This window comes from Leucoraja erinacea, chromosome 22, assembly GCF_028641065.1.
Source record: "Leucoraja erinacea ecotype New England chromosome 22, Leri_hhj_1, whole genome shotgun sequence".
In the NCBI taxonomy this organism is placed as follows: domain Eukaryota; kingdom Metazoa; phylum Chordata; class Chondrichthyes; order Rajiformes; family Rajidae; genus Leucoraja; species Leucoraja erinaceus.
The window spans coordinates 12,223,303-12,238,681 of NC_073398.1; the positions used below are offsets into that span (position 1 = coordinate 12,223,303).

At 46.9% G+C, this 15,379-nt stretch overlaps 1 protein-coding gene across 1 annotated transcript in view; it reads left to right on the forward strand.

Moving 5' to 3' along the window:
* Positions 1 to 15,379, forward strand: part of lrrk2 (leucine-rich repeat kinase 2) — a 189,195-nt gene that overhangs the window by 150,410 nt on the left and 23,406 nt on the right. The window contains exons 42-44 of the mRNA XM_055653579.1: positions 866 to 1,036; positions 2,630 to 2,730; positions 10,574 to 10,768. Coding sequence (XP_055509554.1) covers positions 866 to 1,036; positions 2,630 to 2,730; positions 10,574 to 10,768 — 467 coding nt within the window. The remainder of the gene's footprint in view (positions 1 to 865; positions 1,037 to 2,629; positions 2,731 to 10,573; positions 10,769 to 15,379) is intronic.

Genomic DNA, 15,379 nt, shown 5'->3' on the forward strand with positions numbered 1-15,379 from the left:
TTAAACATTCATAATTTTTTAATTATTTCCCCGATCAGTTGGGGCGGTTGGAGGAGAGGAGGACTGAGTAAGATGGCAAAAAAATCATAGCGATATAGGGAGCTTTTTTTTTGAAAATGTATTTACAATGTAGGGAGGAAGTGGTTAAATATATTCCACCACTCACCTGTTCCCACAACGCTACCCGTTTCCCCCAACACAATATTGTACCACTCACCCATAGCCCCCGATTGCACAGGAGCGGATCATTTCCCCTCATCCCCCGGCACCCTCCCCTCTTCTTTCCCCTCTCCTCCTCCCCTCCCCCACTCCATAGCTCACCTCTCCCTCCCTCTCCTTTCCCCTACCCTCAGTCACTCCCTCCATAGCCTGGTACCCCAAAGCAACCCGTTCCCAACGCAATATACCACCACTCACCCGTTCCCCCAAAGTGACCCATTTCCCCCAACGCAATATTCAGCCTCTCACCCATAGCCCCCAACTGTGCAGGAGCGGCTCATTTCCCCTTATTCACCCTCCCTCATTTAAACTTTAAAAAAAAATGCAAGTGTACTTGCTAGGGCTGGCAGGACTCGGTGTCCTGGGATTGCACCATTGAGCAGGCAGGGCTACAATGCCATTGTGACATCATAGCTGCTAACTGCCAGGCAGATGGAAGACATTTTTCTCAAAGTGGGATTTTGTAAAGTTAAAATTGTGAATAACTTGTAAAATATAACATCAATCTGAACAAAACTTGAGAAAAGAAAATGCTGCCATGATTATTGACCAAAATGGATTCCTACTTTTGCTCAACTTGATTTGAAGGAGTAATAAATATGATTTTTTGATTAGAAGTATTTTGGAATATAATTATTTTTGTTAGGATTTCGAGCACCAGAAGTTGCAAAAGGAAATGTCATCTACAATCACCAAGCGGATATATATTCCTTTGGATTACTTTTATATGACATAATTACGAATGGTAAAAGAATCTCTGATGGAATGAAGTTTCCGAATGACTTTGATGAGATGGCAGTTCAGGGGAGATTGCCAGGTATTTATTTCAAACAAATGAACGAATAAAAGATGAGTGAAATTTCTATCAAAAATATTGATTCATTTTGTCTTCATACCACCGCAACCTAAAAGTGGAAACATTGTCAGATCTACACTTTAGTTGTAGCCTATGAAATGTGACTGAATTCACTTTGCCTTCTATCGTGAACACTATTGTGTGGCACTGGACTTCATTGTCCTGTATCTGGTCTGACTATCTGTGATATCACCCATCCGCATTTACTTTATCTGGATGCAGAGGATGACTCTTCACAGCCAAGGCAGAGTGGCTATGAACAGCAAATTGTCATTGAGCACAACTGCAACACCCTGAAAGCTTTGAGTGCTTGGGTGCTGTATAAATGTTTTTGAACAATTTTAATTACCTGTTAGGAAGGGACATTCAAAAACTTTTCAAATAGATTCAAATATTAAAATTAAAACAGTGCTAAGATCAGCATCGGGAGTTGAAAAAAAAAAGAATTTTGAGACTTGGTTGTCACTTGGTTGTCCATCCATCGATACCAAATCTTTATTTATGATGTCGAATTTTTTTAATAATTCCGTTACTTTTAGTTTACAATGGCACTTTGATAGCTTTGTATGCATCTATTAAAAAGCATTAGCATGTTCGCAACTGCTCTATTGTGAGCAATGTGATTGAATTTATGTTTCCACCCGATGTGAGAATATTCAGTTAGTTCATGTGAATTGTGGTCTTCAATTGTATATTTTTCGTAAATTAAAATATTAAGAATCAGGAAACTTTTTTACAAGTTTTCTCTGTTTGGAATTGTGGGTCTCATCAGACTAATTTAAATTAATGATTTATTTTAGTGGATTTGTTTGAGTTTATGGTGTTTGCTAGTGTAGTGGCAGATTATTATATCGTTCAAGGAATTCTTTCCTCTAGCCACTAGATTGAAGACAGGGGTAAGGAGATAGATTTGTTGCACATGCGAGTTCTCCACGAGACATTCAATGCCGTTGAAATATATATCTTCAAAACAGTCTCTTAATTAATAGTTTATTTATTGTCATAGTAAAAACAGTGAGATATTCATCCAAACTTCTTCTTGTTTAAGTACATTTTGATCTCACTCGTAGTCAAACCCATGCATGGTCAAACTCCATGCATGGTCAAACTCGTGCATGATCGAAAACTGTGACCTCCCCCATGCTTCTTCAAAACTAAAAACTACTAGTAAATGCGGATGGGTGATATGGCAGGTAGTCGGACCAGATACAGGACAATGAAGCCCAGTGCCACACAAAAGTGTTCACGATAGAAGGCAAAGTGAATTCAGTCACATTTCATAGGCTACAACTAAACTACTAAAGAATCCCAGCTGCAAACATGCCTCCGACTACATAATAAATCCCACCCACATAATTACAGGCAGATAAAATTTAAAGGTAACTGGTTATAGTTTATAACATACCGAGTTAAGCTAAATGGCTACTACAGCTAGTAATGTAGAATCCAGCTATATGGATTGTCATACCTGTGAATTTTAAGTCATCAATTATATGAGCATGTTGACGTACTATTAAATGATGGTTCTTAATCAGCATTCAAATTTCATTTTAGATCCAGTCAAAGAATTAAACTGTTCACCATGGCCTGGTATACAGAACTTAATTGAACATTGTCTGAAGCAAAATGCTGAGGACAGACCTACATCTTCTCAGGTAAGGTTGAAAACTAAGCACTAAAAAAGACTAGATAACAATGTATGATAGTAATGATCAGCAAGTGGAAGTCGGATAACATTTTTCTGGTATGGATAAATTAACATGGACTGCAGTTCATTGCATTTATATCTATGGCAACTGCTTTGAAAATTTACATACAATGAACTTCATAATATCTGGAATTTATTGTTGGTCTCTGATATACCTTTGTTACTTATGGTAGCTTTTCCATCTTTCGCTAATGAAGAAGACCAACAAGATCAATAAGCCGTGCATGGTCAAACTCCATGAATGGTCAAATTCATGGATGGTCAAACTCCAGCTGGCTTAATGGCAGGAAGCAGAGGGTGGTGATGGAAGGTTGTTTTTCATACTGGAGGCCTATAACTAGTGATATACCTTGGGGATCAGTGCTGGGCCTATTACTGTTAGTCATCTATATCAGCGGTTTGAATGAGTATGTACAAGGCATGTCTGCAAATGATACTAAAATAGGTGGCATCATAGATGATGAAGATAGATATAGATATGCCATTTATTGTCACTATACATGTACAGTGAAACTGAAAGCTGCTCGTACTCAGTGCATACATACAATTTAGCACAAAAAACAAGAAACAGAAAAAAACAAAAAACAGAAGGGAGATGGGGGGGGGGGGGGGGATAGGTGCACAAATTCTGCGGCGCTACATACATATATACATATATACAGATGGAAGTCCGTGTTGGGCGGTGTAGTCAGTGCATGTGTGAATTTGAATTTATAGTAGATATAATTCTCGGAAAGCAACTATTCCTGAGTCTGTTTGTCCTGGATTTGATGCACCTATAGCGCCTTCCAGAGGGCAGCAGGTCGAACAGTCCAAACGCAGGATGGGAGCTGTCTTTGATGATCTTCTTTGCCCTGCTAAGGCAGCGGGAGGTGTAGATGTCCATCAGGGAGGGGAGAGGGCAGCCAATGATCCTCTGCGCTGTCCTGGTTACCCTCTGAAGCCTCTCCCTGTCTGCCATGGTGCAGCTGCCATACCATGCTGTAATGCAGTATGTCAGCAGGCTCTCGATGGACGAGCGGTAGAAGGTCAGCAGCAGGTTAGAGTCCAGGTTGTGCTTCCTCAGGAAGTGCAGCCGCTGCTGAGCCTTCTTGATGACCGCTGTCGTGTTGTCCGTCCAGGAGATGTCAGCAGCGATATGGACGCCGAGAAACCGGAAGGTGTTGACCCTCTCCACACACTCGCCGTTGATGTGTAGGGGGCTAAGTCGGTGCTGTGCCTCCTGAAGTCGTCAATGAGCTCTTTTGTTTTCCTGGTGTTCAGAGCCAGATTGTTTTCTGAGCACCAGGTTGTCAACTTCAGGACTTCCTCTCTGTAGGCTGCCTCGTCTCCCTTCGAAATAAGTTCGACCACAGTAGTATCGTCAGCAAATTTGACGATGCGGTTGTTGTTGTGGGCCGGACTACAGTCGTAGGTGTAGAGACAGTATAAGAGGGGGCTTAGCACACAGCCCTGTGGGGAACCGGTACTCAACCTGCGAGTGGAGGAGAGGTGGGGGCCGAGTCTCACAGTCTGGGGCCGGTTGGTGAGGAAATCCTTTATCCAGGCACATGTTGGTTATCAAGAATTACAGCAAGACCCTGACCAGCTGGATATGTTGTCCAAGGAATTGCAAATTTAATTGAATTTAATTGAGATAAATTTGCGAGTTGCATTTTTGGAAGTCAATCCAGGGCAAGACCTTCAAAGTGAATAATAGGACCCTGGAAGTGCTGTGGAGCAGAGGGATCTAGTAGTACAAGTACATAGTTCTCTGAAAGTGGCATTGCATCAAGATAGGCTAGTGAAGAAGGCTCATTTCACATTGGCCTTCATCAGTCTGGGAATTGAGTATAGTTGGGACGTTATATTATAGTTGAACAAGACGCTGGTGAGGCTACACTTGGAAATGTCTGAAGAAGGGTCTCGACCCAAAACGTCACCTATTCCTTCGTTCCATAGATGCTGCCTCACCCGCTGAGTTTCTCCAGCATTTTTGTCTACCTTTGATTTTTCCAGCATCTGCAGTTCTTTCTTAAACACTTGGAAATTTGTGTTCAATTTTGGTAACTCTGCTATGGGATAGATGCCATTAAGGTGGACAATGTGCAGACAAGATTTATCATGATATTGCCAGGACTTAGTTTATTTTACAGATATAATGTGCAAACAGGCCCTTCTGCCCACTGAGTCTGTGCTAACTAACAATCACCCCATGCATTAGTTCTATGTTATACTCTAGGGCCAATTTAAAGAAGCTAATTAACTTATAAACCAGTACATCTTTGGAATGTGGGAGAAACCGGAGCACCCAGAGAAAACTCATGCAGTCACAGGGAGAATGTGCAAACTCCATACAGACAGCACCGAAAGTCAGGACTGAACCTGTGTCTCTGGCGCTGTAAGGCCGCAAATCTACCAATGCGCCACTGTGTTGCCCAAAACTTAGAAGACCGGAGATATTGGGAGAGGTTGGGCATGCTAGGACTTTATTTTTTGCAGCGTGGGAGGCTGAAGGGTGATATTATCATGAGGGGATTCTAATCCTCATGCATATATAGGGTGAATGCACAATTTTACTTCGGAGTCACGTGAGTGACTACGTGAAGAACCCACCCAGCGCGCAGGCGCGGCATTACGTCAGCAGTGCAACAGCGGCAGCAGCTGGAGCCAGGCTCTCCAGCTGCAGCATAAAGACAAGACCTCAGGTAAGTGCCTTTTTTGTGTTACAGAGTCGCTCAAGGGAGAATCATGGCCTCTCGAAAGCGACCAGCCAGAAGGACTGCCTGCCCAACTCCACCCGAGGAGGGGTCCATAGCTGGGCGGCAGCCACTCGTAGCGGAGGAGCCATTTCAACGCTCCCGCTCACCCGACACCGAGCCGCCCCCTGTGCTGCAGATATCGACGCCCCGCTCAGGGAGGAAGGCTACTCACAAAACCGACCGGCCGGTGTCCTCCGATTCATCGGAGGAACGGGAACGCTCTCCACCACCGAAACGGGGAGACGCTCGCATCAGCTGCATGAGGCAGCTCCTAGAGCGAATGATCGATGAGGAGATGCAGGCTAGGCATCTCCCAGGAGGACGGGCTTTGGCCTCCTCCTCACCACACCCTTCTGTACCCTCTATGTTCGAGGGCAGTAAGGGAGGCCAGGACTGGGCTGGCCTATCCCAAGGGCAGGCGGAGGATAACATCAGTATGCCGGGCGTGCTAGAAGAAGAGCTACTGGGTGTAGTGGGCCGGTACGCAGCGCCCCCAACGACTGGGATGGTATTGCCACCCAGAATGGCGGCCAGCATTAACAGGCTGTCCAACAAGCCGCTGCAGGACAAGGTCGTCCAGCAGGCCCTTGACACGTACACAGCGCCAGAGAATTGCGAGGCGCTGCGGGTCAAAACGGTCAACGGGCAGATATGGAACCAGCTGGGGCAGCAGATCAGGGCCCAGGAAGTAAAGATGCAGCGGGTCCTGAAACTTCACTCAGCAGCCATCACCGCCTTTGCTCGGTCCATGGGGAACGAAGATCTAACCATACCCCAGCAGGATGCACTCGCATTGATGTGCAGCACCACTTATGAGCTCAATAGCCTACGGCGGGACAACATTAGGCCTGCCCTCAACCCGACATATGCAGGCCTCTGCAAAGCTCCAGCGCCCGAACGAGAGGCGCTGCTATTTGGTGCAGATTTGGCCAAAAAACTGAAGGAGTTGGAAGAGGCGGCCAAACCAGTAGGCCTCATGAGGGCAGGGCCAGGACCGAGCAGGGTGAAGACACCCAGTTGGCAGCACGCCTCGGCATCCACCAGCAGGTACCGAGCTGGTGAAAGCCTGGTGACCGCCTCCCACTACCCCCAGAGCTCTTTTTTAGAGCGGGGCCCAGGGCGGAGCCGTGGGAAGATGCGCCGCCCCACCGCAGCACCAACACGGACAACCTTGGGCCAAACCTACCGAAAACGGCCCCACAAATAAACATGGAGGTAGGTGGGTCTGGTTCCTGCCAACATACACAGACAATGGGTGCTGTATTAACAGGAGGACGTTTGAGGTTCTTCAAGCATGTTTGGTGCTCCTTAACTAACAATAAGTTTATACTCAACAGTATCAGTGGATACAAAATTGAATTCAAACCAGGCTTAGAACCTCCAGTTCAGCACATGCCCCAAAGGGTATTCCTTCCCTCAGCATTTGAGAAGGTAGAAGGACAAGCTGAACTAGATAGGCTCGTGGCTAAAGGCATCATAGAAATGACCACACACGAGCCGCACGAATTTGTATCAAATATTTTTCTTAAATCCAAGAAAGATGGTGGGTGTCGCATTATTATTGATTTGACGTCACTCAATCAGTCTGTTGAGTATCAACATTTCAAAATGGAGACATTTGTCACTGCCAGACAACTGATCTCCAAGGGATACTACATGGCAAGCATAGATATCAAGGATGCTTACTATTTAGTACCCATTCATAAAGATTATTACAAATATCTGAAATTTATCTGGATGGGCCAACTGTGGCAGTACAGAGCCTTGCCCAATGGTTTAACGACAGCTCCCAGATTATTTACAAAAATTCTCAAAGTGGCCATGAAAAAATTGAGAGAACAAAAACATTTAGTCGTGGCCTATCTGGACGATGTTCTCATATTGGGGAGAACAAGGGAACTAGCTGTCGCAGGAGTTTTAGCCACTAAACAACTCCTTGAAACTTTGGGATTCATCCTACACCCAGATAAATCAATATTGGAGCCTACTACTAACATGGATTACCTAGGCTTCACTATTGACACTATCCATATGACTGTCACTCTGCCTAGAAACAAAAAAGTTTCACTCATCGAAGCTTGTAACAATTTAATTGCTACACCGCAACCAAGGATACGGCACGTAGCCAGAGTTATTGGCTCCATAGTAGCAGCATTCCCGGCTGCCCAACATGGGCCCTTGCATTATCAAAATTTGCAAAGGGCAAGGACTCATGCACTACGTCTTAATAGAGGGCATTATGACCGCAAAATGGAGTTACCCACTGAAGCCAAATCAGAACTTCAGTGGTGGGTCGATAATATTTGGCACAGTTACAGTCCTATCGCCGTCACTAATCCTAACATAACCATTACAACGGATGCCAGTGCTTTAGGCTGGGGAGCTACTAACTCCATAGACAGCACAGGTGGCAGATGGACTAACTCAGAGGCATCGCTACTACAATCACTGGGCATTAATTTCTTGGAAATGCTCGCCGCCTTTTATGGGCTAAAAGCATATACATCTGATATGCGGCATGTGCATGTTAGGATTATGATTGACAACACTACGGCGGTATCTTATATCCAGCACATGGGTGGCATAAAATCAGTATCATGCGACAAATTAACTACTATAATCTGGCAATGGTGTGTCGAGAGACATATTTGGCTATCAGCTGCCTATCTACCAGGCAAGCTAAATTTAGTGGCGGACACCAGGTCACGAAAATTCAATGACAACATCGAATGGATGTTGGACCCAAAACTATTTGCTAGAATTGTCAAGCAATATGGTACGCCAGATATAGATTTGTTTGCGTCTAGATTAAATCACCAACTACCCATGTATGTGGCTTGGGAACCAGACCCAGAGGCAGCAGCGGTAGATGCCTTCACGCTGGATTGGGGAAATTTCTTTTTCTATGCTTTCCCTCCCTTCTGCCTCATCAGTCGGGTACTCCAGAAAATTCAGGCAGACTCAGCCTCCGGCATTCTGGTCGTGCCCGACTGGCCTACCCAACCATGGTTCCCAATGTTCCACGACATGGTGGTAGAGACACCTATGGTCCTTCATAACCACCCCCAATTATTGACTCACCCGGTAACTGGCATTAGTCATCCATGCCACCAAAAATTGAACCTCCTGGTTTCCAGATTCTGAACAGACCTTACCGGGGATTGGGGTTATCAGAGAGAACAATCGCCACCATGTCGGCATCCCTGCGAGTTTCCTCCAAAAAACAGTACCTGACCTACATCAGGAAATGGGAACAGTACTGTCTGGAAGCAGGGACATCCTACAAGACGGCTTCGATCTCGGATGTGCTGGAGTTCCTGGCCCACCTGCACCATGACCTAAAGATGAGCTACAGTGCCATCAATACAGCTCGGAGCGCCCTGTCCGCATACCTTATGCCCATAGGACAGCATAGTGTGGGATCCCACCCTCTGGTGATCAAACTCCTTAAAGGGATCTTTAACACCAAACCCCCTACACCTAGATACACCCATATGTGGGATGTGAGTGTAGTATTGACACACCTTCGAGGTTGGCCTCCGGTGGGATCCCTGAGCCTGGAACAGTCCACTTATAAGACCCTCATGCTCATGGCGCTTGTCTCAGCTCAAAGGGTTCAGTCGCTGCATCAGTTAAATCTGAACCACATGGTGACCACCCCAGATACCATTACTTTCACCATGCCGGGGTTGGTAAAACAGAGCAGACCAGGTACATCCAACTCCCCGTTGATCTTCCGGGCATACCCTCCAGAACCTAGGCTGTGTGTGGTGACCCACCTTCATCATTATTTAGACACTACCCAAACTCTTAGAGGGAGAGAAAAAGCCTTATGGGTCAGCCACAAAAAGCCTTTTGGACGGGTTACCAGCCAGACAATATCCAGATGGTTGAAACAGGTCCTTAACATGGCAGGGATTAACACAGATGTTTTTAAATCCCATTCAACCAGGGCAGCGTCCACCTCAGCGGCGGATAGGATGCAGGTTCCCCTAGACCACATCCTCAGAGCAGCGGGATGGTCAAGGGAATCGACATTCCAAAAATTCTACAGGAAACCGCTGATGGAAAAGGACGTCTTTGCGGAAAGAATTTTAGAAACCGCAAAGTTATAATTTAAAAGCCCAGGGGAGCTATTTTTTGTTGTAGTTAATAAACATTTGTTTTTTAAAACTAAACAAACTTGTTGGTCTTTAGATACCACTTCCTCCCTCGATGATCTTTCGGCAGTGAGTGATATAACTGTTACACGGTTTGAAATCACAGACCTTTGAAGTCTTCACGTAGTCACTCACGTGACTCCGAAGTAAAATAGTAAGATTAAACGAGTACTTACCAGTACGAAGTTTGATCTGTATTTTATGAGGAGTTACGATGAGGGATTACGTGCCCTCCGCTCCCACCCTCATGGTATAGATCAAACTCGGACTGATGTCTCATTGGTCTTTACTATCTTTACTTCAACTTGTGTCTATCTGTGATTCCACACCGCTGCTTGGAAGTATGCCGCGCCTGCGCGCTGGGTGGGTTCTTCACGTAATCCCTCATCGTAACTCCTCATAAAATACAGATCAAACTTCGTACTGGTAAGTACTCGTTTAATCTTACTATTATTTTCCCAAGGGTAGGGTAATCAAGAACAGGTACAGTTTTAAGGTGAGAGGGGAAAGATTTAATTGGAACCTGAGGGACAATGTTTTCATACAAAGGGTATCTGGAACATGCAGCTAGTGGAAGTAGTTAAGGCAGGTACAATATCAACATTTAATAAAACATTTGGGCAGGTACATGGATAGGAAAGCTTTAGAGAGAAATGGGACAGGTGCAGGCAAATGGGAGATAGGACATTTTGGTTGACATGGGCTGAAGAGCCAAAGGGCCTGTTTCCATGCTGTATGACTATGACTTTATAATAGCTCTGAAAAAAATCTGATGGAAATGTATGATGGTGGGGAAATAATATGCCAAAAATAATTTTGAGGCTGTTCGTAGAAATAGAGCCAAAAATATTAAATATTGCTTTGTGTTCTTGCCCATTTTGTTCTCCAGGTATATGAGAGACTGAACTCTGTGCAACTGTTGTGTTTGAAGAGAATAATGGCCGTACCCAGTAATCTTACAGCAGAGTGCATGGTAGCCACAAACCCAATTTGCAAAAAGCCTAGCGTCTGGATTGGTAGTGGAAAAAGAGATAAAGCACAACTTTCCTCTCTGGAGCTGGATACTGAAGGCCAGACTGTTATGGTATGTGTAATAGTGAAAATCACATGTTTCACACACGTTTCCATCTCCGAATATTGTTTCTGAAAATGCTTAATGTTTCTACCAATGTGTTCCTTGTCGTTATATCAAAACAAGTGTGTAAATGGTGTCAATTGGCCTTGAAAATCGGTCTGAATATTTTTTAACATATGTATAAAATGCACTACAAATGTTCACTGATTATAACAACAAAAATGTCAATAACCAGATTGGTGGGGATGGGGGAGAAGAAAGTTGAGAGACAGTTTTGGGAAATTAAATTTATTTTATTCTTCACTTCAATTAATAAACAGTCATCCAAATGCAAGGTTAGAAGACTGGTGTGGGAGGGGTGGATCCTAGTCTGCGAAGTTGCAGAAGCGAGTGAATAGCTGCAAGGATGAAAAGCACGGGAGATTTAAACAGCCGCTAGGGAATAACTGCCCCTAATGGTGTATAAAAAGAAAACAAGCACTAGCAGAGTGGACTATTGGATGAACCTGTGTTCTAAGGTGAAGCACTGACTTCACGAGTAATTATTGAAACTTTGGCTCGAGAGGCTGTGGCTAGGAGGCTGAGCAGAGCCAGAAAGTAAGATAAAGCAAGGTCTTTTTTTTGCTCCTTGTTCCATTTCTGGACATATGACAATAAAACACTCTTGATTCCTCATTAGTCTTAGTGCTGCAAGGATGAGAGCTAAGGCTGTGGTGTGCTGCTACTACAGGATGTGGGAGACCTGGGAAACCACATCCCCAAGTGCCACGGTGGGTAGTGCACACAGCTGATACTTATGACTGACTGAGTGCCATTGATCAGCATGATAGTGAGGTGATCACACCTAAGGCGTAGGCAGAAAGTGGATGTGTGATAAAGTGAGCAGTCAAAGAGTGCAGTAATCCCCCACGGCCATTCCTCTCAAACCATTCTTGGGAGAGCAGCAGTCAAGTCGCAACAGGCCGGGCTCTGAGGCACAACAGGGTAGGGTGAAATCATACATGGTTATGGTGATAAGAGACTCAATAGTTTGGAGGACAGACAGATTCTTTAGCCCCAAATATGACTCTGGATTTGATTTTCCCAATATGGACTGGGATGGCTAAGGTCTTAGATGGGATGGAATTTGTCAAGTGTGTTCAGGAAAGCTTCCACAGGCAATATGTCTAGGGCCCTAAAAGTGAGAGGGCAAAGCTTGACCTACTGCTTAAGGAACTGACCAAGGCAAGAGACTGAAGTGTTAGAGGGCAGGCCTTTTGGCACCAGAGACCACAGTTCGATAACCTTTAAATTAGTTCTGGATAAAGATAGGGCTGGTCCACAAGTTACATTTCTAAATTTGGGCAAGCCAATTTGGTATTAGACAGGAACACCAAATAGGTTGTCTGCCTCTTAACATTCTCATCCGATTCTGATATATCTGCCTGTCATCTTCTGCACTGTTACACTGGGTCCACTGCAAGCTTTGAGGAAAGGCACCTCTTCCATTTGGGCATGTTGCAGCCTTCTAGATTTGATATTGAATTCTGACTTTTAAAAAACATGCTCTTTCTTTCTGAATGTTTCAGAAATGGCCACTTCATCCAGATAGCCATTTGTAATTTTAGCTCAGTTTTTCCCTTTCCAACTGGCCTTAGTTTAGCGAAACCTCTTGAAAATGGGCCCTTCGGCTCACTGAGTCGCTGCCGTCAAAGATCACCCATACGCTAGTTCTGTCCTACACACTAGGGATGATATACAGAAGCCAATTAACCCACAAACCTGCACGTCTTTGAAATATGGGAGGAAACCAGAGCATCCCGAGATAATCCATGCAGTCACAGGGAGAAGTACAAATTCCGTGCAGACAGCACCCATGGTCAGTATTGAACCTGGATATCTGTCGCTGTAAGGCAGCAACTGTCACAGTCTGCCCTCACCTCATTCTCATCCACTTCTCCCGGTACTTTTCCACCGGTCCCTCCTTCTCCTCACCTGCCTACCTGCCACTCCCCTCTCATCAGCCCAACTCTCCTCACCTGTTGCACTCAGTTGCCTCTGATCACCTATTAACCCGGTATATAGACTCTCCTCACCGTTCACACAGTGCCAGATTTTTCTCAGCATTCATGCAAGACTCTCCAGCAATTTCCCGACTGCCTACACGGATTCGAACCTGCCTGCCCCTGACCATTCCGTCCTGTCGTCTTCCCGGATATCACCTCAGCCTTCTGTCCCCGACCACAGTCTTCGTCCCGTACCTCCTGGTTTCTGTCTGCCTCTCTCCTGGGCTGTTTGGTGTATCCCTGCAACGGCTCCTCGACTTTCTGCCTGGCTTCGACTCTCCTTTCGTCTGTCCCTCGCTGGTTTGTTTGCATCGTGTGTTGGATCTCCTGGTTACCGGACCTTCCGCTACCCCGACTACGTCTCCTGCCTGCCCCTCTTCGGAACCCTCGCTCAATCCTGAGCCTCTGTGTGAGTACGGTGTACCCATTCCTGTGTTACTACTCTGTGTTACAGTTTCGTAATAAAGTTCGTTACCAATTATACCTGTCTGATTCTGTGCTGCTATTGGGTCCAAGCTATACCCGTTACAGTACAATCTGGCCAACAATGGACTCAGTGCACACAACGTCTCCGTCAAGCCGCTTCGAGAGGATTGAGCACGCGCTCCTGCAGCACAAAGCTATGCTCACTGCCTCCAACTCCGAGGTTCGACAGGCTGTGTCAAACCAGGAGCAAGCATTGTTTGCACTAGCCACCCAGGTCCAACAGGTGACGACCACCCTCGCCCAGGCTACACCCCATGCTTCGCCTCCGGCTCCGACATCACCAGCTCCCGGTCCACCAGGACCATCACCTGAGCCCCGGGTGGGAACCCCGGAGCGCTACGCTGGAGACCCGGAGGGCTGCAACCCATTCATCACGAACTGTTCTATTCTCCTCGCCCTACAGCCCTACACCTTCGCCCAGGAAGCGGCGAGAGTGGCGTTTACCTTTAATCACCTGACTGGCAGAGCTCGGCTGTGGAGAACGGCTGAATGGGAGCGACGCACGCAGGCTTGCTCCTCTTTCGAGGCCTTCGCCGCGGAGCTTCGCAAGGTGTTTGGTGAAGTTTCAATGGGTCTGGACGCTGCGGGAGGTCTGCTGGGGTTGAGCCTGCGGAACCAGAGCGTCGCTGACTTCGCCATCGACTTTCGCACCAGGGCCCGTCAGAGTGATTCGAACGCCCCGGCCCAGTGTGACGCTTTCTTGCTGGGATTGAATGACTATATCAAGGATGAGTTGGTGTCCCACGACCTTCCTTCTTCTCTGGATGGGCTTATCGAGCTAACGACCCGTCTGGACCGACGCATCCTGGCGAGACGTCGGGAGAGGCGACAGGGAAAGGCGGTCCGCCAGCTATCCACCCAAGCTCGTTTTCCTCCGGAGACTGGACTACCCTCGTCGGGGCAACCGTCGAGGCAACCCGAACCCATGCAGGTGGGTCGCACCAGTCTCACCCCCGAGGAATGGGAACGTCGGCGTCGGGGGAACCTCTGTCTCTACTGTGGCCTGGTGGGTCATTACATCTCCAAGTGTCCAGTAAAAGGCCAGACTCGCCAGTAGCGGAGGAATTACTGGTCAGTCGAACCTCTGAACTTTTTCTGCCGGACGCCCTCTTTGTCATGCCCGTCTGCTGTTGTCTGATGGTTCTCACACCCTCGCCACCTTCATAGACTCTGGTTGTGACATTAATCTTATGGACATGGAACTAGCCCGCCAGCTAGGCATCAGTTGTGTTCCCCTGCCTAAACCTGTTCCCGCCAACGCCCTCGATGGCCATCTCACCAGACGGTCCCAGTGCACATGCTCCTGTCTGGTAATCACCATGAGACCATCCAGTTCCACATCCTGCAGTCTCCCCGTCTTCCCCTCATCCTGGGTTACCCCTGGCTTCGGCGACACAACCCCAATATCGACTGGAGGATGGGGGTCATCTTGGGTTGGAGCCCTTCCTGCCACCAAGTGTGCCTGAAGCAAGCCTCAGCTCCTCAACCGGCCACCTGCTCCAGTTCTGCTCCAGATCTGACGGGGGTCCCAGCCGAGTACCATGACTTTGGGGAGGTTTTTAGCAAGTCTAGGGCCACCTCCCTTCCTCCTCATCAGCCCTATGACTGAGCCATAGACCTCCTGCCTGGTTCCGCTCCTCCTAGAGGGTCGCCTTTACTCCCTGTCCGCCCCTGAGAGAGGCTCCATGGAGAAATACATAAACGACTCCTTGGCTGCTGGTCTCATCCGTCCCTCCTCGTTTCCTGCTGGGGCTGGGTTCTTCGTGGAGAAGAAGGACAAATCTCTGCGTCCCTGCATAGATTACCGGGGGCTCAACGGCATCACGGTGAAGAATCGCTACCCTCTCTCACTCATCTCCTCTGCTTTCGAGCTCCTGGAGGGGGCCACCATCTTTTCAAAGTTGGATCTCCGCAACGCCTACCACTTGGTCCACATCAAAGAGGGAGATGAGTGGAAGACCGCCTTCAACACTCCCACGGGACATTATGAATACCTGGTGATGCCCTTTGGCCTCACCAACGCCCCAGCCGTCTTCCAGGCTTTGGTCAGTGACGTTCTCAGAGACATGTTGAACAAGTACGTGTTCGT